We start from the raw sequence: 25,496 nt of genomic DNA, 5'->3' as shown, positions 1-25,496 counted from the left end.
CTATTAAGATATCCCAGAATGAAATATGTTGTGGATCACTGATCCCAGAAGTCCTAAGCAATTTGTAGTACCAGTGATGTCCTGAATTATGCATTTGGGGACTGATAGGTGAGGGTAAGAGGACAAAAGTTTAAACCATCTATGCCTGAAGCCATTATCAGTAGAGCTATTAAGCACACATTTCTGAGCTTAGCTCATTCTTCATCTTAACTGCTGAAGCTCACCTTTTCCTACAGCAGTACTGCACAATGCTGTCACATTTTCAGACAAACAGCTTGCAAATCAATTTCTCATCCTGAGTTCTCGTGAACTGATTCCTAACCCGCTCATCTATTAATGTGTTCCAAATCACAGACCATCACTAATTAATCATATTGCTCTATTTCTCAATACAGTTCAGAGCTTCATATCATGTATTGGTAAGAAAATTCTAGAATAAATACAGAAATTTTTTTTCCACTTGATTTATTTTCATAATAAACCAATTAAAAATACAAAAGACAAAGAACCCAGGTTCAGTAGGGTTCTGTCATTTAAAAATTTGTCTTTAAATACAAATTCACTCTGTAATATGAATACATATAACATTAGACCTCTAAACATAATGATCTTATTTGTATCTATCAAAAATTGCTCTATTGAAACAAATTAGCTGAAACTTTCTTGTGAAATTAAATGTACATTATTTACAATTGAAAAAGAAATTCATAAAAGTATTAATCTCAGAACACTTGCATAAATTGTATATATTTCACTTTCCCCCTTACAAAATAATCTGAAATAGAAAGCAAGAATGTTTAACTTCATAGCCACAAAATAGTATGAAATAATTGCACCTGTAGCAATGCCACTAGTTTCTGTAATTAAGTATATTTGTTGTGTGTATATAAAAAATATAGATCTGACATTGTTCATTATTGGTGTATGTAAATGCTTTATGTATTCTTAATGGGAGTGTATTCTTATTTTGCACACGCAATGATTGTGGTGCAAAAATGCAACAGGAGGAAGCCTGGTTGCCACTGTCCATTATTCAAAGTAGAATCTGACATAGTTCATTGGTATGCAATAGGTATTTGGTAAACTTGATAAGATTCACACACATGGAATGAAAATGCTGTTCTGTAGAACGTAACTGTTGTTTCAAAAATTAAGTGACACATTTGCAGATTAAACAGAAAAGGTTATAATATGGTATTGCAATGTAAATTAGCCATAGTGAAAATGCATAATATGTAAGAATTTTGGAACTTTGGACAAAAAAAATTAAGAGAAAGTCTTCATAGTATAAAATGCATGTTCCTTCATGCTTGTATTTTGAAAAATGAGTACTATATAATTTTATATTTTTATGATAACATTTAGCAATTAACAGAAAATCAAAACTCATTCTACTGCATGACTTCTAACAATTAACTGTAGAAATTAAGTAGCTTTGTAACATCTGCTTCAGAATCAAATCATATATACACAGCTGTAAAGGTCCCATCACATTTATGAAAATAATCATCCACAGGGATTTTTTTGTTTATTAATATAAATTGGATTCCAATTGTTCACTTTCCTGTTTCACTTGCATGTTAGATGGGAATCCATTTGAATTGGATACCACCATCACAAAAGGCTGCTGCTGGAACCTCTGCTCTGACTGCTCAGTATCATCTATTGTGTCTTCTTCTACTTCCTCTTTCATCATTCCTTGTATAACAGTCTGTTTAGTTTCTGGTGCTTTGATTACTGAAGTGATCACTGTGCCAGGTGGATGAGCAACCATCTGTGAACTGCTAGGTGAAAAAGTTACCATGGGAGTACTAGCACTGAAGGATGGAGATGAAGCCATATTGACTGTTCCATTGCAAATGGTCTGCACATTGCTGGTGAGAACCTGTTGAACCTGGGCTGGGCTAAAGACAATAGATGAAGAAGGAGAGACTGGCTTCTGAGACTGCAGCATCACGTTTTCTTTAAGTACTGTCATTGGCTGTGAAGTAGGAATGGCTTGTAGAATAAATTTTTGGGACGTTGTTGCCGATGCTGGATCTGTGCTGGTTATCACTGTAGTAAGAGGCACTGTCTGGAGTGTTACAGTATGTAACTGCTGGTTTCCAGGTGAAACAACCACTGGAACTTGGGCTGGGGCTTGTAAAGTCCTATTAAAATTAGAAAACAGGAAAATATTAGAAAGTTCCCAGATCTATTAGTGAATGAGCATTTTGCAACCCAGGCTACTTAAATTATTAATTTGGAGGAGAAAGGCAGGGGGGTTACTGACCTTCCAGTCACAAAAAACTGGACTTGACTCCATTTGAAACCCATCCGCACTGCTCCTGAAGGGGTCACTAGTGAATGACAAGGAATTATGAAACCCTTTCCCTGAACTGAGATGCCCTGCCTTTGATGAATTCTGCAGTTTAGTGAGCAAGACTGTGAATCAAATCCAGTCTTCCACATCAATTACCAGCACGCCAGCCATGAACATGATACATCAGCTGTTCCAAAATTTGTCATATGGAAACACAAAATCCTAAATAATTTGCAAAGCAGAGCCCCAATCCTCCAAAAACTTGTGCTTGTGCTTAACTTTAAGTACGTGCATAAGTCCTTGCAGGATCAGTGGAAGCATCAGTTAGAACCTTCTCAATCTCCCAGTGCACAGTGTTGTCTGTCTGTTTATCCCATACAGTCCTTAGCGTAGGGTATTGGGGCCAAAGTTAGTTCAGTTACATCAATTTAAATATGGAACAATTTCATCAATGTTAGCTGAGCAGAACTTGTTTTCTATGCCTCAAACAGGTTGGGACATAGAGTTGATGGTTACAAAATTGACTATTATATCACCAAAGCATCCAGATGCTATATTGGGTAATGGTGTTTTAGAAATGTGAAGTCATAATAAAAGGAATGTGATTGAAATGTATATATGGTATTCATTCAATGCAGTAGTTGTATCAAAAACCTCTCCTGGTTGCCTGAAGGGTTTCATGGTAAAAAATTCAGTAGACATGTGTTACATTGTGTTTATACGTCCTTTTTAAATTTTCTGTGTATGTGTACTTGCATTTGTGTTACTGAAGTTATTGTGCAGCACCTTGAAAACTGGCAATTTGATCAATAAAATGATCACTTTAAAATCTGGAATTTCTCAGTTTGCTTTATTTCATGTTTACTTTTTAATAGGCTTATTCCCCTGTCAGGAAAAATTGTTCAATTCTCATTATTTTTTTCTAGATTAAAATTCCCAGGACACTGCTTCCAACTATGCAAATTGGCTGCTTGTTCCAACCCCCATAACCACCCTCTCCATGACAGTCTCTCTCTTTCAGTAATGTTTACACTCCACCTTCCCACCCCTACTGTTCTCTCCATCCTTCCTTCCTTCTTCCCATGCCACCTCTCTCCCTTCAATGTCTCCTTTCCCTTCCAGTTAGCCAAATCCCTTCCTATCTTCTCTCCTCATACATACTTTCCTATAGTAAGTAAAATAAACTTAAATCCATCCAAAAACTATTAAACTCTTCTTCACTTCTCAGCTATTCTACCATTCCCACCACCAGTCACTTCAGACTGAATACCCCTTGTCTTTAGTATTACTGACTAGCTCTTCCAGTTTCAGATCATTTTCAGACTTGTACACATTGTTGCATATTTCTTCTTCTAAATACACCCCTATTGTAAGATTGCACCAAATAACTATTCCGCAGCACTTTCCTTTCACCTCTTCCTACTCAATCAGTATTCATATATCACAGTTTAGCAAAATCTCACTTGCCTGAGACAAATATGACCAATGTCATCAACTAGTGCAGAGTCAAAACCTTCATTTAAAAACAGGTCCTGGCTGTTATGGCTGCAAAGAAAAACTTACACATGTGTAATTAATTTAACAGACGCAGCTGCTGGGCCGGCAGTACAGGAGCTGTTACTGCTATTGTATTCTTTGCCAGGAGGGGGAGTTCTACTCACTTTTCTTCCATTCAGTAGCAAATCAAGTGAGCAAGCCACTGCAATGGTCCTTGCTGAATCCTCTCAACTCATTCACTCTGTGTCAGGGTGGTTGAGCCCAGAAGATTCCCTGGGCAAGTCCTGCTTTGTCTCCAGTCTCAGGCCATTGCAGCCAGTCTCCAAACCAGCTGTTCCACCCCTCCACACATCCTTCTCTCCTTTGAGAGGGGAAGCAGTGCCAGTGGCTCCCCTCCCTATGGGCCTGCCTACACTCTTTTTAAAAAAAGTTTTCGTTTGTGCAGAAAACCACAGACTGACGTATCTCAGAAGAAACATTTGGGGAAGCCTTCCCACCAGCTTTCACAAAGTGAAAATACCTACAGTTCCTTGCCAGTTAACTCAAGGTAAAAACTCATAGTGTAGACACACCTCAAGAGGCCCCAGCATCTCTGTGGAGACTAGGGAAGTGGTGCTGCAAATGGAACAGCTAGGAAGAAAGATGACTGGCACTTGACCTGCCACCAGGAAAAGACTTACAATCCCACTGAGGAAAAGGCACTGAGACAGCTGCTATCAAGGAGACCCAGCTGGGATGGAAGGGTTAAGGCAGCCACTGCAGCTTTGAAGAACTGCTGCTGAAAGTTAACAGCTGGGCTTGAAAACCGCCAACCTGTGGCCATACATCACAACAGCCCTTCTCTGACGCTACCACTTTATTCTCCAGAATCTCAGCTTTCATTTAAAATAAAAAAGTAAGTGTTCTAGCTGTGGAACTGCATGTGTTGATGTTTGCAGTAAAGATTTTGTTCCTAGCCATGGAATGTTGCCAGCCAATTAACCAGACACTGAAGACCACCAGCACAGACAAAAAATTTAATTGCCCATCCTTACTGCAAATAGTATCGAAAAGAGACCCATATTTTACTCATTCAACAACCCCACCCCACAAACTACTCAGCCAAATCCCAGGCAGCTAGAATTTTTCTAGGCTGTTCTGTGTTCTGTTCTGTTTTGCTCTATTTGTAATTTTACCATCGCTGCTATACCCTTAAGCTACTGCACAAGTCTGCAAGTGGTGCACTATCCAGGGACTTTCTGAAGCTATTACCTTTAAAAAACAAGACTGTTGAGCAATACTGGAGAAGAGGAAATACTGCTGAAAAAATACAGGTTCTGATTATTACCGAGGAAAGGATGACACATGTTCCACACTCATTTCAGCCTGCTGGCAGGGAAACGATCAAAATCTATTCCTTGGTTCCTCGGGTGCAGTTATAATCTAGTGTTGTGCAACCTCATGTTCACTCATCTGGTGCTGAATAGTGATGTTGCAAACACTAGCTGAGAGAGAAGCTGATTCATAGCAATTTATTTGCGAAACTTCTAAAAAGCAAAAGGGGAGGAAAATCCTGCAAGGTCTTGGAGCTACAAAACAAGAATAAGCAGTGTTTCACAATATAGTAAGCAAATTAAATAATGCAAGATAAAGAAAAAAACACAGAAAGGAACTGAGAATCCATTTCCTAGCATAAAAGTTACTCAACATGATGTAGGAATAGATAGTTCAAGAGGAAAAAGGGGACATTTCCCCAGACTTTTCCCCCCACTCATCCAACTAATTGATACAACATAAATCCAGTGAGGGCTAGAGAGGTGGAATGCACATGACATGCAATGTAGAGCCAACTTCAGATGCCAGAGTTAAGACTGACTCACTGAAGTAAATCCACATGGTGTATAAGTCACGTCTAATGTGAGAATCCTACTGGCATGCAGTGCAGCCCACACCTCACACTGGTGCCTCTAACAGACTGGCCTAAGACCTCACAGCCCTGGTGGTCACCAGACCCCTGCACACATAGCCAGACACACACTGGAGTTGCTGATCTGCCTAAGTACACAGGTGATGGCAGGGGAAAGGGGCACTGGATACCCTTATACTAGGCCTTAATATCCCCTCCTTCAAAAAGAGGTCATAACTTTCCCACTTCTTGTCTAACACCTTGCCAAAGGTCATGTCCTAAGTAAATGGGAGAGCCATAGGATCTGACTGTATAAAACAGCTAGTGCATGGAAAGCTGGAGTGTAAATCTCTCTCATACTACCCAGCCACTAACTGTCCAGGTGGGCCCTGCTACTCCATGCTAAGTTTCTTCATGCGCATTGATCTACCCCGTTTCAAAGTCGAGTGTAGATTAAACAGCACTAGGGAACTTTTAGTGTGCGCACAGAATGCACACAGACAGACAGTGCGCAGAAGGCTTGTGCGGGGTAGACTTACGCCATAGCTTGCCAAGCACTAACTGCTCGGAGAGACAAGCCCATAGAGAACCTAATTCTCCTGACTCTCTGTTTGGTGTTGTATCCATCATGCTCTTCAGATGTCCCTTCCCATGTCTTGCTCCCACAGGTAAGCATACAAAGTCAGAAGTTTGAGTTCAGATGGCAAACAGCTTTGTGAACCCAATAACATGTGCTATAATAAGTGGTATACATAAGAAATCCTCATCCTTCTCCACAGTGCCTGCTAACATGACCAGCAGAACTGTCTTGGAAAGAGAGAGAACTAAATCAATCTAAAACTGCTGCTGCACAATCAAAGACTCAAGTACCTCCACTGTAAACAGCTCTGATTCTAGTTTCAGAAGAAATTAAACAAAACAAAACAAAAAGCAAAACAGAGTCTGAGTCAGTTTTTTCCCAGCAAGATGAAAATCAAGTCAAGTGGAAAGTGATGATCATAGCACCATTCCTGATGGTATTTGGCACAATCATAAATGCATTAAGAAAAAGGTGTGGTATCACCAGTAAAAAGAATTTATGACCTATTTGGTGAAAACCTGCAGAGATCACATCAGCCTACTGTTGACCAATGCCTTCTTCAGAATGCCTTTAAACATGCATTCAAACAAAAACTGACAGCCACTCTTTACAACTACTGATGTGTCTCCTACCTTTTGTCTCTCTTTTTGGGGGAACATTAGATCAGTGGCAAGTCATTCCAACTGGAAAACAGATGGTTGAGGAATAGGGGAGAAATGGATCATATGGACAGACTGGGATGCCGCTCTTGGACACACCCTCAGAATGATTGATGCGGGCCATCTCAGTGATGTGTAGGGCCCGCCTGCGTCACGGAGGAGGCTGGGTTGGTGCGGCAACACTTAAACCCTTTGTTTTTGTCTCTTCTGTTAAGGACCCCTGCCCTGACTGGCCCAAGAATCTGGGCAGTGGCTGTAAAGGATGGAATTGCCTCCGGGAAGTCTGAGGAGTATACAACCTAAGTGAAGGCTAGGTGGCCCTAGAATCTTTCAGGCCATGAAGCCTGGTGTCCGTTTGCTCTTGAAAACAGAGCGTTGCCCTCAAAGGGGATGTCCTGCACAGACACCTCCTGGGACAGACCTGAGGACTGCAATCAGGAGCACCGGCGCATCAACACCGCTGAGGCTATTGACCTGGCCGCTGAATCAGCCGCCTTCAATGCCGACTGTCGAGAGGCCCTAGCTACAGCCTTCCCCTCCTCTACAATGGATGCAAACTCTTGCCTGATCTCTTGTGGCAGGGAGTCCTTGAACTTAGTAACTGAGTCCCAGATATTATAAATATATCTCCCAAGCAATGCCTGCTGATTAGAGATCCACAGCTGAAGACTGGCTATGGACTAGATCTTTCTTCCAAACAAGTCCAGCTTCTTTGCATCCTTATTTTAGGTGTAAAAGCTAGTCTGACCCTGCCTGTCCCTTTCGTTTGTGGCAATTACCACCAGGGATCTCGGGGGGGGGGGGGGGGGGGAGAGAAGGAGGAGACGGGACACGGACGGATGGACACACACACACACACACAAATATTCGTAGCCCTTAGCCAGGACGTAATATTTCTTTTAGGACCGTTTTGATGCTGGTGGAAGGGAGGTTGGTGTCTGCCACAGGGGTGGACCCTCTTTAATCACCCCTTCATGAACTGGGAGCGCTCTCCTAGCGGGTGCTGCGGCAGCCACAATATCGAATAGACTGTCCTCGTGCTCAGAGAGGGCCTCAGCCTCCAGGCCCACATTGGCGGCAACCCTTTTCAGGAGCTTCTGGTGGGCTTGAAAGTGGTATTGGGGGGGCTGGATTGGTGACAACTTCATCTGGTGATGATGAGGATGACTGTAAGGTGGGGGGAAAGAGTGGCACCTCCTCTTGCTTTACCAGAACTATCTCTCTGCTGGTTCATGGTTTCGGCACTGGTCTTAGATTCCAAGTCTGGCTCTTGTGCTGGGGCAGTCGGTGCCATGGACTGATCGCTGCTTGGATGAGGCCACGGATGACTAATGGAAAAAGGGTCCTGAAATCATTGGGATCCCCCAGGGATTCCAATAAGGCCACCGTGTCTGCCATTGGTCTTGGAGCCAGAATCCCACTGCGGGGCCAGCCCCCAACATCGGTATGCCGTTGAGTGCTGCTTTCGGGGGTGGTGACTAGAATCCCCTTCAGAATCTGAGGAGAACCAGGCGGTGCCGATGGCGCCTCTTTTGCTGCTGCAATGCGGTGCCAGGCAGGGTGACCAACGATGGGCATCCTACGATGGGCATCCTTAGAGTGGTGCCACATAGGTGGAGAGTGGTGTGCAGGTGGAGAGCGGTGCCGTGGAGATGGGGAGTGGTGCCAACAGAACAGCAAGCAGTGTGGTCTCGGGGAGCGGGGTGGGGATTGGTGCTGGGTATCCGGTGACCAGTGCCACGAGGACGATGATCGGTGACGGGGAGATCTAGACCATCCACATGCAACTGGACACTCCCGCCTCAGAGCTGGAGACCGCGAATGCGGAGTAAGAGACAGAGTTCGAGGGGGCGGGGACTGTCTTCTCGGTGCAGGGGACCAAGGCCCAAGTGTTATAGACCGGTGTCGAGATTCTAAGGAAAGGTGCTGGTTGACGGCAATGGGGCCACCACAATGTCCAGATTTTCCCCTGGAAGCAGGTGCCTTTACTGGCTTAGTCATCGAAGTAAGAGCACTTGGGGTAGGCAGCACTGGGAGGGCCTTGAGGTCCCTAGTCGCTTGAAACACCTCCAGAGTTGAAGGCACCAGCATGCTTAGGGGCCCCGTTCCGCTCCCAGGAGTTGGGGCTGGTCCCCTCAATGGGCTCGCAACCCTGGGAGGAATTGTCTTCAGTCGCTCCTCTACAGGCAATTGGCCAACACGGGTCCTTTGCCTGACCTTGCCTTCTTATCTTTCTTCGGCGCGGGGGAATGCCCTTTCCGCTTGCTGCTTCTTTTGCAACTTCTTCAGCACCAGTGAGGGCAAATGGCACCAGGAACTGCTCGGTACTGGTGGGGCGTTGTGCTCCGATGCAAAGTGCTTGGCACCAATTCGAAGCAGAATGATTCGGAGGCTGGTGTGAGTGCCACCTCCATCAACAGGACTTTGAGATGCATATTCCTGTCCTTTTTAGTCCACAGTTGAAAGCCCTTGCAAATTTTACTCTCCTAATCACATCAGGCAACTATCATGAGGGTCATTTAGTGGAAAGGGCTTATGACATGTGGGAATGTCCCCAGAGGGACCACGGATTCTAACTTAGTAAACTGCTAACCAACTAACTAGAACTATATACAACAGTCAATAAAGGCAAGCAAATACAGCTCTTGCTCTCACAAGGGAGAAAGGAGCTCCTGCAACCATCACTGGCAGAAATAAGGAACTGAGGGGGCGCAGTGTTGGTGGCGCCTCATATACTGCTGCATGAGGGCGGGACTCCAGAGGGGACCAGAGCCAGCCCTATGGATACTGCTAAGGCAAAATATCTCCAGCAGCCATGCACATGGGCATGCACATACTAACATCAATCGACATGAGCAAGCATTCGAAGAACTACTAATCTGTCTCACACCTTTTAATCTCTCTTTTTTAGGGAACATTAAATCAGTGGAAAGTCATTCCAATGATATTCAATCACCAGCATTTTAGACTCCTAGCTAGGCTTCCATTTGGGATAGGCCACGGAGACATCACTGGTTGCACTGATGGAAGATTTCCTTAGATCACTGTGGCAGACGGACAGCTTTGCCCTAGTGGGTCTCGCACTTTTGTCTCTCGTAGTGGGCCAGGGCGTCACTAATTACCCGTCTCCCAGGGGGGGAGGGAGGGAATGGTCCCTCCGGCATGGCCCTGTGGGAAGGGGAGCGGGACCTGGGTCCACCCACTCCTCCAGATCCCAATCCAGGGGCCCTATGAATAGCAGCTATGTGCTGCTGGTACTGTATTCACAGCTGCAATATTTTCCCCTGGGCTAATTTCCTCCCTCTGTCCTTTCAGCTCCTTGTGCCCTGTCTTCTCGCTGCCTGGGCCAGGCTTCCTTACCCAGGCTTCTGTGCCTGGGGAGTAACTCAGTCCTGCTTCAGCAAGCTTCCCCCATCCTGGGCCCAGTACTTTTCTCCAAACTCCTCTCTGCTCCTCTGCACAACACAGCACTTCTCCTGCTCCACCTCCAGCTCGTGCCCCATCTGTCTGGAGCAGAGGGGGTTTATCAGGCACCTGGCTGGGCCTTAATTGGCCTCAGATGCTCCTAATTGACCTCTAGTAACTCTGGCTAGTCCGCAGGGAACAGAGCCCTGAGCATTCTGGGCCTTCCCCCCCACACCCCTTCGCACTCTCCTAATGCCCTCGGCTCTTGCTATATCACACCACGAACAGAAGCAAAGCACTTATGATAGCTTATCTAACAAGGGCTTTTCACATCAATCAGCAGGTGCTGTTGACCACCTAGAAGACCTCAGCAAAGGTGGCCTAAATCATATTAAACTGGCTTTGTTAATTTCTTCCCACATGTCCCAGAGGGACCAGATGGGCAGCTGCTCCTCTTTCCTGGGGACACTCACCTGTCACCACTCTTATTCAACATTTACATGCAAATGAAAGGGACTTTTGGTGAGCACTGCTCTTCTAGAAGACATGAAAGTGTCCAGTTAAGTAAGTCTAGGAATGGATGTTAGGATTTTATATGTAACCATTTGTTTCCAATACTTCTACTCGCTGTCCCCTCTCATCTCGATACTTTGCTGCTAAATAAATGTTTACTTGTTTTCTCTATTAATGTACTTCTAAGTGCTGTGTGTCAAGCAGAGTGAGGTGAAGAGGGATGTGAGGTGAAACTGGTAAGCTGGGGTGCACTGCTTCTTTGGAAGCAGTGAATCTGTGAGCACTGCAATAGTCCAGTGGGCTGGACTCTCCAGGGAGATGCTCGGAGGACTTGAGGGTTGTGGGTGTGCCAGATGCTAACCTGTACAGTGACAGCGGAGTCCACAAGTTCTACAGGGGAGGGCTTGTCTTGTCTGTGGCTGGGGGAGTCAGGGAACAGGCCCATGGTAGGCACAGACAAGGCTTCCTCACACTAAGGGCAGGTGGTAACGAGGTGCCTCACAACCCTGAGTACTCCCGAGAAACATTACAGTGATCCATGATAGCGTCAGCTCCAAACTGAACTACTGCAACATGCTCTACCCTGGGGTTAGCCACAAAGGTCAAGACAAAAGCTGGCGTTCTTTTGGGCATCATGCATCAGTCCACCTACTAACTAGAGAATGCAGAGAGGCCATCTCAGTGGTCCTTCAAGATCTCTCCCTCTCCAGCCTGAGAGGGCATTCTCAGGACACTCCTCTTCAAGAGGTTAGTTCCAAAAGACAACTTGAAAATACAAAAAAATACTGTACACTTGATGTTTGCTGGAGCATTGCTCTCACACTTTACACATAACTGGTAATGCTATTTGTTGGTATGAAACAACAATACACAATGCAGCAGCAACTCAACAGCTTGCCTCAGAACCCAGTTATGATCCCAATCAATAAGAAATGAGAACTGGGCAATTAATAATTTTTATCACTATATGCTCATGATAAACCATTCTTTGTATGTCAGTACCATGAGAACCTCTCTCCACGCGCGTATGAAATGTTATGTCTGAAATCATTAATTGTTTAAAGATTAAAAGTAAATGGAAATGAAGTGAATATATGTCTGATCCCATTACCGTCTAGTTTTACCATTACAAGCTCCCAATTACTTCAGGTACCTTTGTACACAAGTACATGAGGATTACAGTATGCTATTCCAGTTGAAAATGAAAATGCAGTTTTATAAATGTTAAACAGAGACTCACGTGAATATGAGTTTTCCTTACGTGAACAATATTTAATTGAAAAAGATTTATAATTAGAATGCTGATCTACAGGGACATTTATATTTGTGCTTAGTCACTGCTAACACCTGGTGCCAAATTCTGCTCACAATTACGCCAGTGCATACCTCCACTTACTTCCAGTGTGTCAAAGAATTTGGCCCACAGGGTTTAGGCATTTATATCACAGGGGAAGTCCTTCCATTAAGAGAAAAGTAAAAGGGGTAAAAGCAGCAGTTAAAACAGCTCAAACTAGTCAGAAAAGGCTATATTATCTTTGGGTATTGGCTAAATTAGATAACATTTTGGTGCAGTTTAACCATTTTTTCCCTCTAAAAGCTTCCCCATATATAACTCTTTCCTCGCTGCTCTGTTAGATTTTAGTGGACAAGTCAGTGTATTGTTGTCTTCTTGATAGTCTTGCAAAAAGCTGTTTATGAGACGCTAAAGAATTCTCTAGGGCATCATCCTATTCTGTTGCTAGTTCATTACTGAACATTAATATAACAAAAAGGAGCTATAAGTGATGATGATAGAAAATGTGAGTTGATGTAGTCTGCCTTGAAACAGGGGTGTAGTCATTTACATCTGTGCAAAGTAGGTGTAGAATGCTACCAAATCTGAATTTTCAACTCACATTTTATACCCACTTTCTGGTACAAACAACTATATTGGCTTGCACCTTTTGAAGAATCAGGCCCTATGTTTTTAACTGCACTTCAGTTTGTAGTATCTACTTTTCTTGGAGAAAATGAAAAAGGTCTCCCTGTAAAGTTCTGTCCTGACCTGGGCAAAGAGCTGACTAGCTACAGCCATGTTCGAAAAAGGACTGTCAGGCATAAATCTAGTTAGACAATAGTTTTCAAATATAATTGCAGCTAAGACAACTACAGTGTCAAGTGTAGACAGTTTCATTTTTTTAAAATAAGCCCATTAGCAGAAAACATGCAAGCTACAGACTACCCCTCAGAAGGGTGCTGGAAAACATTAAAGAGGCAACTAATTTAAACCTTAATAAAGGAAAAACTGTTCTGCACAACAGATAGCCACAGGGAACTCTTGCCACAAGATATTACTAAAGCTAAGTGTTTAGCAGGATTCTAAAGAGGATGAGACATTTATATGGATAACACAAACATCCAAAGATACATTAGACAGGATAAAGAAATTGTAAGGATAGAAACCCTCATGCTTCAGGGCATACTTCCTCAGGGGTAAGGTTGTATCCATTATGGGGTTTCTTGTACCTTTCTCTGTACTGGCTGCTGTATGTGGTACGGCACTAGACTAGCTGGACCACTGATCTGATCCTTTATGGAGGTTCCTATGAGGCAAAAAACTGATACAGCTATAAATGTATCTGAAAAAAAACCTATTTTCAACCTTACCATAGCATAGACAGAACCTAAAATGTACGTTTTCAGAGAAATTGTAAGTGTAGTTTTCAACCCCATCAAAACTCCCAAGACTGCCCTGGTAAAACTTTACAACAGGGGTCCTCAAACTTTCAACTGCCAGGGACACGTCACTCAGCTTTGCTCTTATGGTGAGCTGGAGCAGCTCCTCTTGGCTAGAGCACTGGGCCATGTCACGAGGGAGAGGGGTGGGGGGAATGGGCGGGACTGCGCGGGGGAGCGGCTGGCACGCAGTGCTGCTCGGTGCCGGGAACAGCTCCTGGCCATGGCGCTGGGCCCACGTCACGTGGGAGAGGGGTGGGGCCGGGGAAAGGGGAGGAGCCGGGAGGGGGGAATGAAGACTTGGCATGCCACTTGTGAAAGGTTGCCGACTCCTGCATTATGTTATCAAGGGCTGCACGTAATTTTAATGCCACTGGACTCAGTGGGCTGGTCAAAATGTGTCAGTGGGTCAGATGCGGCCCGCGGGCCGTAATTTGGGGACCCCTCTTTACAAGGACATTTCGTATTTTGAATCTGGATCTGAGATACTGTATATCCTAGATCAACGGTAACCAGCCTGGAACATCAAGTGAATTTGTATAGCTCATCACCCCCTCAATTTACAGCTTATTCAGTCCGCCATTGGCAGATAGAGGTTTTTAAAATGTATTTCTAGTTTTGTTCCCCCTGGCACCTCAGCAGGTATAGTACTTGCTTTCTTGGTTATCAATTACTAAATCTTATACAATTAATTATGAATTATATTGACTAGACGAGATCATTTTTTCCCTTTAATCTAGCTGAGAATCTTGGATTTGCTATTATATCTAGCAAAGTGTAAATATAGATTCCAGAGAAATGTTTTTAAATTATGTTAAAAAAAATAAAAACAGCTGCCCATCATTGTAATACGGGAGTCTACGAAAGTCTTTAAAGGATTCTGTTATTTCATTTGAGTGTCATGCTAGTGTTACTTCTACTTCCTCCTTTTCTCCTTTAAAACTACTGTTCACAGTCCAGTTATGAAATATTTTAAACACAACAGGATGTTAAAATAGCATCATGTAGTTTTGCAACTTTTGGAGGTATTATTGTCTTTGTTTCACTGCCTCCCTGATTAAATTTTGCAGATCGTTCAGAAAATTTTTGCTAAGTAATACTGAAACGGCTCAGTATGGGTATCCTTCTTACTTGACAAATTGCTGTACTGTTTTCCTATTAATGTTTCATAGCATTGTTCTCCTGACTTAGATGTCATTGCATGGCCTTAATAATTTATTTCTTCATGCATGTGCTTCCTCTGTATTTTCTGAGTCACTTTTTGAGACCAGTGAATAATTAAATCCTTGGTCATCTCTGAAATCATATGGTTACACAGCATTTAATGGCTTTTCAATTAAGTTTTAAAGCTCTTTGGTGAATGAAGGAATATTAAAAACACAAAGCACTAAGAGGGACTAACTTTAAATTGTTCTCACTTTTATGCTACATATTAGTGTTTAATTTATTACACCATCATTCAAAAAATCTTTATCTTAGATGGTGTAAGTAAACTTCATTCAAAAGTTGCTTAGTCTGTGGAAAACAAGCAGCCATCTACTTTTTTTAATCTACTTTCCTTTTTATATCCTGCCCAATTCTTCATGATTACATTTATCTAAACTTCTGGATCAGATGTAACTTTTCTCTCTCTCAAGTGCATTTTGAAATGGTCCTAATATATGAGCTTCACAAAAATTAAGAATGAAAAAGACTTAAAATGAACAAGATCAACTTGAAAATCATAATTCTGTTTTTTAATCCGCTATTTTACATACCATTTATTAATATAACTGAAACATCAGAGAAAAATATTTTTTCTATATGTTTCTTTTTCATTTGACAACACTTTGGATATAGTCAGTTTCACTGATCGCTGTTTCCTCTGCATAGTCCATTAGCTAGTTGCATTTCCCCTGATTTATTTAGGTTTTTCATATAGCACATGGGAGAGAAAACATTTTATGATTACATTTCCTTTAGAACAACAATTAGCAGAGAGATTATGGGGCAGGTGTAGTACCTAAAACTACTTTGATCCCAAGCAAACAGTAAGAAACGTAAAATCATTTTTCTGGTTTGAAACTGAAGTCTTGGTATGTCATGTCCCATATATTTCACTATCTACATATAGAAAATCTTCGGTTTCCTGACTACTCTCTGTATCTCCTTAAAACTTTTTATTGACTCCTTTATATTCTATCGGTTTGTGAGGCAGCATGGCCCAGCTGTAGACCTCACTGTTTAAAAACCTGGCTATTCTGCCACTCTGGATTCCATGCAGTCTCTCTTTTAGATCAGTGGTGATTTAATTATTATTTGTCTTTAAAAGATCATTCTCTCAGCACAGATAGATGAAAGAGTAAAACTGTCTTCTTGAAACTGGAAAATGGGAGTTCTGATCTGATTAATGTTACTGATTTAAAATTGCCAGAGTTCCATGTGGACCTATTCATGCAATTCCAAATTTGATAGATGCTACTGAATAATATTTGTAGAAGAGAGAAGGAAAAAAAAAGAGGGAAATACTACTAGTGTCATTTAATGGCAAAATGTGGCCTTAAGTGCTGGGGTCTTGTCATAATAGCTAATTTTAAGTGTAAAAAAATACACCCACCCAATTTAGTGTTGTAATTTTTAAAGATTTTAAGTAAGACGGTTCCTCCCTTGCAACTCCAGAATGACAAAATAACGTTTCAGTGGGATACAGCTCTAAGTAATTGTTCTTAAGGCATCTCTAGTCAGTACACTACCAGTGACTTGAAGGTGCAAAACAGTAACATAAAGGTACTTGACAGTGTCTAATGCTGGTCAGCTAACCTATCAGTTAAGGGCTGCACTGAAACGTAACTGTCTCCCAACTTTAGTTTTCAGATACAAAAGTCTCAGGAGACCACACTGATAACTGTCTTTTACCAGCATACTGGCTGTTCTTCCAACAATGACAGTGGGTTGCCATTGTAGTGCTTTGTCCTGTTATTACTTGTGCTAAGAGGGAGAATACAAAAAAAGGGGAGAAGAGACATGATGCAACTTATACAGGGATAGGTATGTCAAGAATCAATTTAAATCCCCAAAAAATTCTTTTTAAAAAGCATTGATGTGAACACACATTATTTGGATCAATGTTGGAAATGCTGTCATTCACTGAGTAAAAGCAGAACTCAAAAACACTCTCATACCAGTGGGACAGGAACCAACCAAACAGAAAGCACTATTGTCAAGAATGCTAACTTTTTGCTGCTTTCTTCTCTAAGTCCTAAGGATTCTTTGCTATTGTAATGCTGGCAGAATTAAGATTTGCAATTTTCTTCCCTTTCCTGAATATAGTGTCTTAGCAGAGCACCCATTTTACAAGGTAACAGAAAAACCAGATATATTTATCGATCATTCACACCGTGTTCATGTAATAATAACTAAATTAAGAGGAGAGCAATATGGCAAAATATAACGTAGCCACTGGATAACGAAAATGTTCATAAATCAACTTTTTTACATTTTCTTACCTTATGTTCTGAACAGAGGAATTTAACGTTTCATCATGCATGTTACTGGTTACAGTTGCATGTCCTTCTGTGATGGTTTGAACTGGCTGCATTACATGAACTGTCCGAAAAAGCTGAGTTGGATGTACTGGCTGTGCAGACTGCATTGTCCTCAAAACTTCTGATGCAAAACCAGGTATCTGCTGTTGTACAACTTCCACAGGCTCCTTAAGTTTAGAAGACTTAGAGTTCCCTGTTGTTTTTAGAACTGTGGCGGATCCTCCTCTTGTTCCTGTATTTGAAGATGCTCTAGATCTGCCTGATTGGTTTCTATTGGTCACGGATGTTGACAACAAAGATGAATCTGAAGACTCAGTACTGGGACTTGGATCCTCATCATCTATGTAGATAAGATCTTTTGGCATTTCTTTAAACTGATACACCAAGCGCTGACCTTCTACTTTAGCCAGTATACCTCTTTGGTAATAATATCTGTTCAAAGGAGGCACATACATCAACAAATTATATAACGTAACTAGTATGAATAAAGACAATTCATCATCAACAATGAAGTGGTGGGATTTTTGTTTTTAGGTTCTATAAATTTAAATAGCGAGTTTTAAAAAACAATCACAACCTACTGACATTTCCTGTCACCCTTCTTTATAATAAAGGATATATATATATATATATCAACCGAGAAGCACTAAAAGCAACTTGCACTTCATGCTACCAATATTATTATTTGTATTATCGTAATGCAGAGTGTTAAATGACACTTTGATAAGCTTGATAAAATAGCAATATTTTGGCTCAAATCACCCATCTCTGTAATATTCAGGTTCTTTCTTTACTAAACAAAGTAGCATATATAGCATATATAAAGAACTAAATTACTTATAGCTACAGGGTTCTTGCAAAGCAAAGGCAAGAGGACAGGGAAACATTACTTTCTATTGTGTTTACAAATTAAGATTACAATAAGGGTGCAAGATGATGGAGGGTGAGGGGGGAAGACAGGAGAGTGCTTTAAGCAAATTTATTATTTATATTACAGTAGTAGACAGAAGCCCCAAACAATACAGAAGATGTTTAAAAATTAGGCTTGCATCCATCTACGTTTGTGCAATTCTTCATCTACTTTGCACAAACTTTTCTGTCTGAGCAAGTTTTCAGTCTGCACGGATACCCATATATGGCTAGATGCTTTTCTAGTCATCTGTACATGCAAATTGGGGAAGTAAGACGAATTCTGAAGGGATGGAACACCCTCATATCTGGATTTGAAACTGGGTCATTTGGCACATACTAAAGTTAATACAATTAGTCCAAATTATTTGATGGTCACCTTTTAAGTTTAGTTTATGGGAGTCTGTTGTAAAGGCTTGTCACTCAGACTTTTCAGTCTTCTGAAACTCTATCTGTGCTTGGTTTTGAAGAAGTTTTGGTTACTCAAATTTTCCTACATTATTAATTACTGTGGGAGATATACCAGTTGCCAGTAATGCTTAGGATAACTGATCATGGAAATGATTGCATTTAATTTAGAACACACAGTTAGTTTTCCAACAGCTTTACAACAGAAGTGAAGGTGCTACACTTGCAATGGATGTGACTAATTTTTTAGGTAAGGGATGATCTACCTTTATTTCTTTAAACACACAAAGCATCAAAACCACACTCCACACAAGTTGTATAGCTTACTATATATAAATTCAATATTTTGCCTCTTCAGTAAAGTTGCATTCATTTAAAACAATCAGTCCAATATTATCCATACTAAAGAATGTAAAAAAAGTCCAGACCCAAGAGAAAGGAAAAGCTCTGAGTTTGCAGGATTTCTACAGAATTACATATATTTGCACTTTAAGCACTTTGTAAAACCCACAAAAAAATTTATTCCAATAAAGCAAGTTTCAGACAGCAGTGTATATCTTCATCTTTCTTTTTAAATCTTCTACTGCATAGTTTGCTCTGTAGAAACTTCAAATTAAGCTCATAACTTCTAGATTTCTGCAGTTTCCCCTTCCTGAGTCTTTTCCCCCCGGAAAACACAGCTTCCCTATTTAAAAGAGCTTATATTAGGAAAAAAAGCCTTTCACTGTTGTTAAACAGATTACTACAAGCTTTCAGTATATGAAGATGCTATGACAAAAACCATCAACTATTAAAAACTCACATACCTGAGAGCTCTGCCCATTGTTTCATAATTCATATCAGGTTTGTTTTTGTGCTTTCCCCACAATCTGGACACAGCCTTAGAATCCACCAGTTTAAAAATGCCCTTTTCTCTTTGAGTCCATTTGATGTATTTGGGACATGTGGCTTTGTCCTGGAGCAGTGCTAAGAGAAACTCCCAAAGGTAAATTGTATTTCCTAAAATAAATAAAAAAGCCTTTCAGGAAATATAAACCTCCCCAAATGCACAGTTAAATTGATTTCTTAATTTTTATTAAAGTTACAAATACAACAAAGCTCCAGGAACTGAGTGCCTATTACTTTCTGAACAGACTGTAATTTAGGTTGATAATCCCCCACAACTGACTATCCTTCCAAATCCACCTGAATTATTTCTTAACAGAATATTATTATTTTGCCATTTTTGGCTCTGAATCAGCAAAGAGCTCAAGTCCAGCCCTGTTCAGCAAAGTAGTTAAATATACACTAAAGTACCAGTGAAGTCACTGGGAGTTAAACAGGTGCTTAAATACATTGCTGAATTGGAGCCCATTGGATGATTCTTCACAGGTTCAAGAATTCCTTACTTTCATGTTTTAATAATTACATATAATATGTGGAGTAAATAATAGCTTAAATCATACCCAACAACAAAGCAATTGAAACATATTAGTGATCCATAGGCAAAAACAGGAAGAGACTGCTGAATACTTTACTATCAAATAAAATGATTGATGACAAATTATATTCTATGTTAGTTTAGGTTTTGATTTTATTTATGGGGGTGATGGGCAGAGGTGGACAGAGACAACACAGAAGGGAGTACCAGGAAACTTTTTGTGACAGCTTTCTTTTGGTGGCTTCACTTCTTTTCTTAAACAAGGGGCCTGCTCTTCCTGCCACACAACTGTCAGCTTTGATGCAGATTAAGAATCAAGCAGAATTAGAAACAGGCAGATGGAGAATGTTTCCAAATATCAGCTGTTGAAGCAACAGCATCCCAAGAAACACTACTACAATGCAAAGTATCCCTCTAGACTTGACTTGAAACAGCAGCAGTTGTGGGGGGTTGAAGATCTCCCAAGATCCCCTGTTAATAAGATGAAGAATGGATTATTCCTCCCAGGAACAGAGCATCTTCCAAAAGGATTTCCTGCGCTTCTTCTTCCCTGCTTTAATACAAGATGGCAACCACGTTTCTGAGCACATGGCAACACAAGACCTATTTTTGCATACTGCGAAAGTTTGTAGGCTTACACAGATTCAATTTGCAATTTAAAACACCAAAGACAAACATTCTACTTAAACCATCACACTTACCCTTTCCATCTTTGTTTTTCTTTTTCACGGATATGTTTGGAGTTGTAGTAGGAGATTCAGGACGAGAAGATTTTGACTTTTTCCCTGAAATGAAACCACCATTACATACATTTCAACATAAAAATAAGATATGGGAAAGCACATTAAGTCATTAAATATCTCCCTTTGATATATTTCCTCTCCATCTCAACACTTACATTCTTCTTAATGGCCCATTCCTGTAAGGTTCTGAGCACTCTCAATGCTCATTGAAGGTAACAGGTATTGAGGGCGTTCAGGACAGGATTGATTGTTTTTACTTCGAAGATTTTACCTATTTTTCCAAAGCTAGATACATAAACTATATACTTCTGCTTTGAAATCTGTATATTTTTCTGTCCATTTTAGGGCACCTAAAGACAATTAATATACTAGTTTATTCAGCTCATCTTTTTTGTAACTGCATTTTTTAAATTAAAGAGCTAGATAAAATATATGGTACTATCTTGTCTAACTGCACCGAAACTTAATTTAGAGACAAAACAAGATTCTTTAGCTCTTTAGTATGTGAGAAAAAAACTCCACTAGTAGCAGTGGTCCACACTGCTATGTGACATTCATTTTCAATCTTAATTTCTCATGCATTTGGCCTGCAGTAGCTAGAAATACAGAAATTATTCTGTATTATTCTTCTATAGAAATAGAAAGTAGCTAGAAAGGAGGGTAGAAGCAACTATGTTTCATTGCCCAGCAGTGCCACCTCCAGCCAAAGAGGGAGTGATATAAATAGGTTCTGAAAAAGGATCACATCCTTTTTTTAGCCAGAAAGATGGTGGCTGTCTTTCAAGGTCTAGGTGATCAAGAATGGGAGGGAATGAGGGAATAGTTAAGGCTCCTGACAAGAACGAAGTTATCCAAAATTGAGTAGGGTCAAAAATGAAAATCATGCACATGTATTTCTTAACAAAATCCAGAATCTGTTTCTCTATTGCTCCCCATTCATTTAAATGTCAGTTTTTATAGCAGTGTGTTTTGGTCCTGAACCATCAAGACTGAGTTTTCTGGCAAATACTAGGCAAAGCAGGTTTCCCAGTTACCCTCTGGCACTTTGGCAATGTCTAGGCACAGTGAATATTTTATTTTACATATTATCTCTGCTCTGTTGAGAAGGAGCATAGACCAGTGGGTGAAGGACCAAACTGGCACTCAAAAAATCATGGTTCTACTCCCAGCTCTAACAAAGTCATTTCACGGTCCCTCTCCCAAAGAATTTGGCTTGCCTGCGTAAAGGATCCCTTTCCTAAAGGGGATCCCTTGCTCAAAGAATTTTTCTTGCCTGTGTAGCATGCAAACAATGCATCTGTTCAACGCCTAGCACAATAGGGCTCCATTCTTGGTTTGGCCTCTAAGTGTTACCATAATACAATTAATAAATAACAACATAACTCCATTACAGAGTCAAGATTTTCTCATTGTGAGTAATTTTCATATTACTTTGTGATTAAAACTACTCGGTTCCAGACTGACCTGTCAGGTTCATAGTACCAGAGCAATGTCTTCAGGGGACAAATGCTCTGCAATTCAGCAATCGTTGCTTACTGACTGAGATTTTGTAGAAGCTGAGGAACATTGAGTTTTAAATGGTGAACTGGAATCACATCTTTTACTGATTGGTAAAGGTCAGCTCGGCCTACTGTTGGGCTGAAATGTCAATATCTCCTTTAGCAGGGTGGGTAGGCAGCATACCAACTTTTTTTTTTTTTTTAAAGAAGGCATTGCAAGGCCTCTGCTCACACAGCCATATTTTCACATCTACAATTTTGCTACGTATCTGTATTTGCATGATCTTCGTTCAGGAAAAAGCTTTGTTGAAACTGTTTTGGTGAGACAACTCTGGCAATATTTGGAATCCCCCCGTTTTCTTCCTTCAGTCACTTAGGATTTAGGGCTGGGTATGGGACAGAAACTGTGGTCACCCTAGTTATCAACAAAGATAACTTTTTCGGTCATGGGTTCTCAACCTTAGGGGTCACAACCACCCTTCATTTCTTTATGGCTAGATGAGAGGGATGAAGGGGTCGGTCCTGGGGCCGGTTTTGTTCAACATCTTCATTAATGATCTGGAGGATGGGGTAGATTGCACCATTAGCAAGTTTGCAGATGACATTGAGCTGGGGGAGTGGTAGATACCCTGGAAGGTAGGGATAGGATACAAAGTGACCTAGACAAATTGGAGGATTGGGCCAAAAGAAATCTGATGAGGTTCAACGAGGACAAGTGCAGAGTCCTCCACTTAGGAAGGAAGAATCCCATGCACAGCTACAGACTGGGGACTGACGAGCTAGGAAGGAGTTCTGCAGAAAAGGACCTGGGGTTACAGTGGATAAGCTGGATATGAGTCAGCAGTGTGCCCTGGTTGCCAAGAAGGCTAATAGCATATTGAGTTGCATTAGTAGGAACATTGCCAGCAGATCATGGGAAGTGATTATTCCCCTCTATTCGGCATTGGTGTGGCTGCATTTGGAGTATTGTGTCCAATTTTGGGCCCCCCACTACAAAAAGGATGTGGAGAAGTTGGAGAGTCTCCAGTGGAGGGCAACAAAAATGATTAGGGGGCTGGAGCACAAGACTTATGAGAAGAGGCTGAGGGAACTAGGTTTGTTTAGTCTGCAAAAGAGAAGAATGAGGAGGGATTTGAGAGCAACCTTTAACACCTGAAATGGGATTCCAGGGAGGATGGAGCTAGGCTGTTCTCAATGGTAGTAGATGACAGAAGAAGGAGCAATGGTCTCAAGTTGAAGTGGGGGTGGTCTAAGTTGGACATTAGGAAAAAGTTTTTCACTAGGAGGGTGGTGAAGCACTGGAATGGGTTACCTAGGGAGGTGGTGGAATCTCCATCTTTAGAGGTTTTTAAGGTGCGGCTTGACAAAGCCCTGGCTGGGGATAATTTAGCTGAGGTTAGTCCTGCTTGGAGCAGGGGGTTGGACTAGATGACCTCCTGAGGTCCCTTCCAACTCTAATATTCTATGATTCTGTTCTAAGTGCTGAAATATTTCTGTTGTCACAGGTGGTCAGTATATAACAAAGGTTAAGATACATTGTTTTGAATCATTAATTTCACTGAGCATGAGGGACTGCATGTCTGTGATCCCTACCAGGGATAGAGGAGTCATTCATGAATAGCTCAGCTGCTTTGGGGCAAAAAGTCCTATAAGATTGTTTTGGCTGGATGCTCTTCTGCCCTGAGGGCTCAGTCAGATGGGGTGCTGAAGAACTCCATCTCATCTCCCCACCTATATGAAGCATATACAAGCACACTGAGAAGGTGAGCAAGGAGACATAGGCTACAGTGTCTTCAGTATACTGAGAATGCCAGCTTCACATCAACATTGATCTGATTTTGATAGGAATTAATTAAATTGCCTAATGTTTGAATGAAATTGGAGCTTGAGTGAGAACTAGGTGGCTGAGGCTCAATCTACTGGAGACTGAGGTAACATTTGGTAGTTTGATGAAACAACCACTGTAAGGTCTGAAGCCTTGTGGGTTTTTTTTGTCTAAGCAATGGCAGCCATATTGGGAGAGACAGCAGCCATAAGCTAAGTAGCATGTAGTCACATCTTCACATTCCTGAAATTACATCAAGACAATGTAATATCGGGCTATTAAGAAGGTGTAACTGTCCTAATAGTTAGTACCCACCAGCACCAGACAAAGAAACAGATCATAAGATGTTTACAGAAAACTTGTTTGATAGCATTTTGTCTAGCAACGAATCACTTATCAACAGTTGTAGCTGTAAAATCTACACAGCTTAGCCCTTTTCTCATTTTCTTAACAGAAATATTCTTCAAGCCAGACAATTCTCCAATAGTTTCCAGCAAAGAGTGCAACAGGATATTTTTTATCTAATGCTAAATTAAACAAAGTACTCTTTTCAAATCTGTCTTAGGTAAATGAGCTAAGTTAATAGTATAATGCTTGAGGTATTGAAGAAGCAACTACTATAACACTTAAATGACAAAAGGTCTTATAACTTACAGAGTGGTTCTGCTTTGAAGAGTGACTCTATAAAGATGGTATAGCAGAAATCCATGTTTGTGGGTCATGAGGATTCCATATTATCTATCCCAATAACACCACTATTAGAATCTGAGCACATTTGCTCAGTGTACAAGTGTCCTGGAGTCAGAGGGTCTGGTCTATACCCCAGCCTGTAACCAGTTTCCTAGAAGTGACCCCTTTAGTGTGCCAGGCCTTAAAGAACCCACACAGTTCCACAGAGGCAGGCCCATGACCTCCACAACTCCCAGACTGGGCCTTTGGCACAGCAATCTCTGTCTCTCTCTTCGTGGATCCCTGCAGTGAATCCAGCCAAGCACGAGCCCTATGGGAGGCTTGTACTCTACTCCTTCAGGGCGCAATGCCCTCAGTGAGTATTTACAGTGACACAGGCAACCTCTTCAAAACAAGGTAACCATTTATAACCTTGGCACACCAAATCGAAAATTCTTTAGGTCAGCACAGAGACACAGAAATTAAGGCATAGTCAATCCCAGTTAAACCAGTGCCATGATAAGCTAGCCAAGCTGTGATGGACTCCATCTCTGGCGCTCTCTCTCTCTCTCCTCCTTTGTCTTCCCTGGTCCAACCTCCTAAGCCCCCCGACACTTTGTTCTCCAGCTCAGTTCCCAAGTCCTGTCTGCTGTTAGGTGTTGATTGTTCAGTTGTTGGGGCATCTCTTTTTCTTGTTGGACCCTCAGTCTAAACTGGTTCTTTCATTCTATTCATTCCTCCCTGACAGCAAGGTGAGAGAGAGAGACCTCCCCCCTTCTGTGCTGTTCCAGTACACCCAGTGAGTAGCAATCAACACAAAGAGGGAAACTGAGGCATGCCTAGGATTCATAAAAATACTACAGAAAATTCTCACTTCATCACAAGTAAAAATGTGCTTTTCCTAAACGGCTAGCTGAGTAACCTTAGTTTATTTTGTCTTGAT

General features: G+C 41.4%; 1 protein-coding gene across 6 annotated transcripts in view; it reads right to left on the bottom strand.

Annotated features, from left to right (window-relative positions):
• Positions 1-429: 429 nt before the first annotated feature.
• ELF1 (E74 like ETS transcription factor 1) overlaps positions 430-25,496 on the bottom strand; it is a 116,150-nt gene continuing 91,083 nt past the window's right edge. For 5 of the 6 annotated variants that reach the window (XM_067563187.1, XM_067563185.1, XM_067563186.1 and 2 more), the window contains 5 exons: positions 20,519-20,602; positions 19,204-19,396; positions 17,042-17,512; positions 3,770-3,847; positions 430-2,150 (listed from right to left, as the gene is read on the bottom strand). In XM_067563187.1, the coding sequence (XP_067419288.1) occupies positions 1,532-2,150; positions 3,770-3,847; positions 17,042-17,512; positions 19,204-19,396; positions 20,519-20,602 (1,445 nt within the window). In that variant the 3' untranslated portion in view covers positions 430-1,531. The remainder of the gene's footprint in view (positions 2,151-3,769; positions 3,848-17,041; positions 17,513-19,203; positions 19,397-20,518; positions 20,603-25,496) is intronic. The other variant, XM_067563191.1, reaches the window with a different exon arrangement.

The sequence above is a fragment of the Emydura macquarii genome, unplaced genomic scaffold, assembly GCF_026122565.2.
Source record: "Emydura macquarii macquarii isolate MOO-44397 ecotype Brisbane River unplaced genomic scaffold, CSIRO-AGI_Emac_v2 contig_2473, whole genome shotgun sequence".
In the NCBI taxonomy this organism is placed as follows: Eukaryota; Metazoa; Chordata; order Testudines; family Chelidae; genus Emydura; species Emydura macquarii.
The sequence above is the reverse complement of the archived record's forward strand: the minus strand, read 5'-3'. Positions and strand labels throughout refer to the sequence as shown.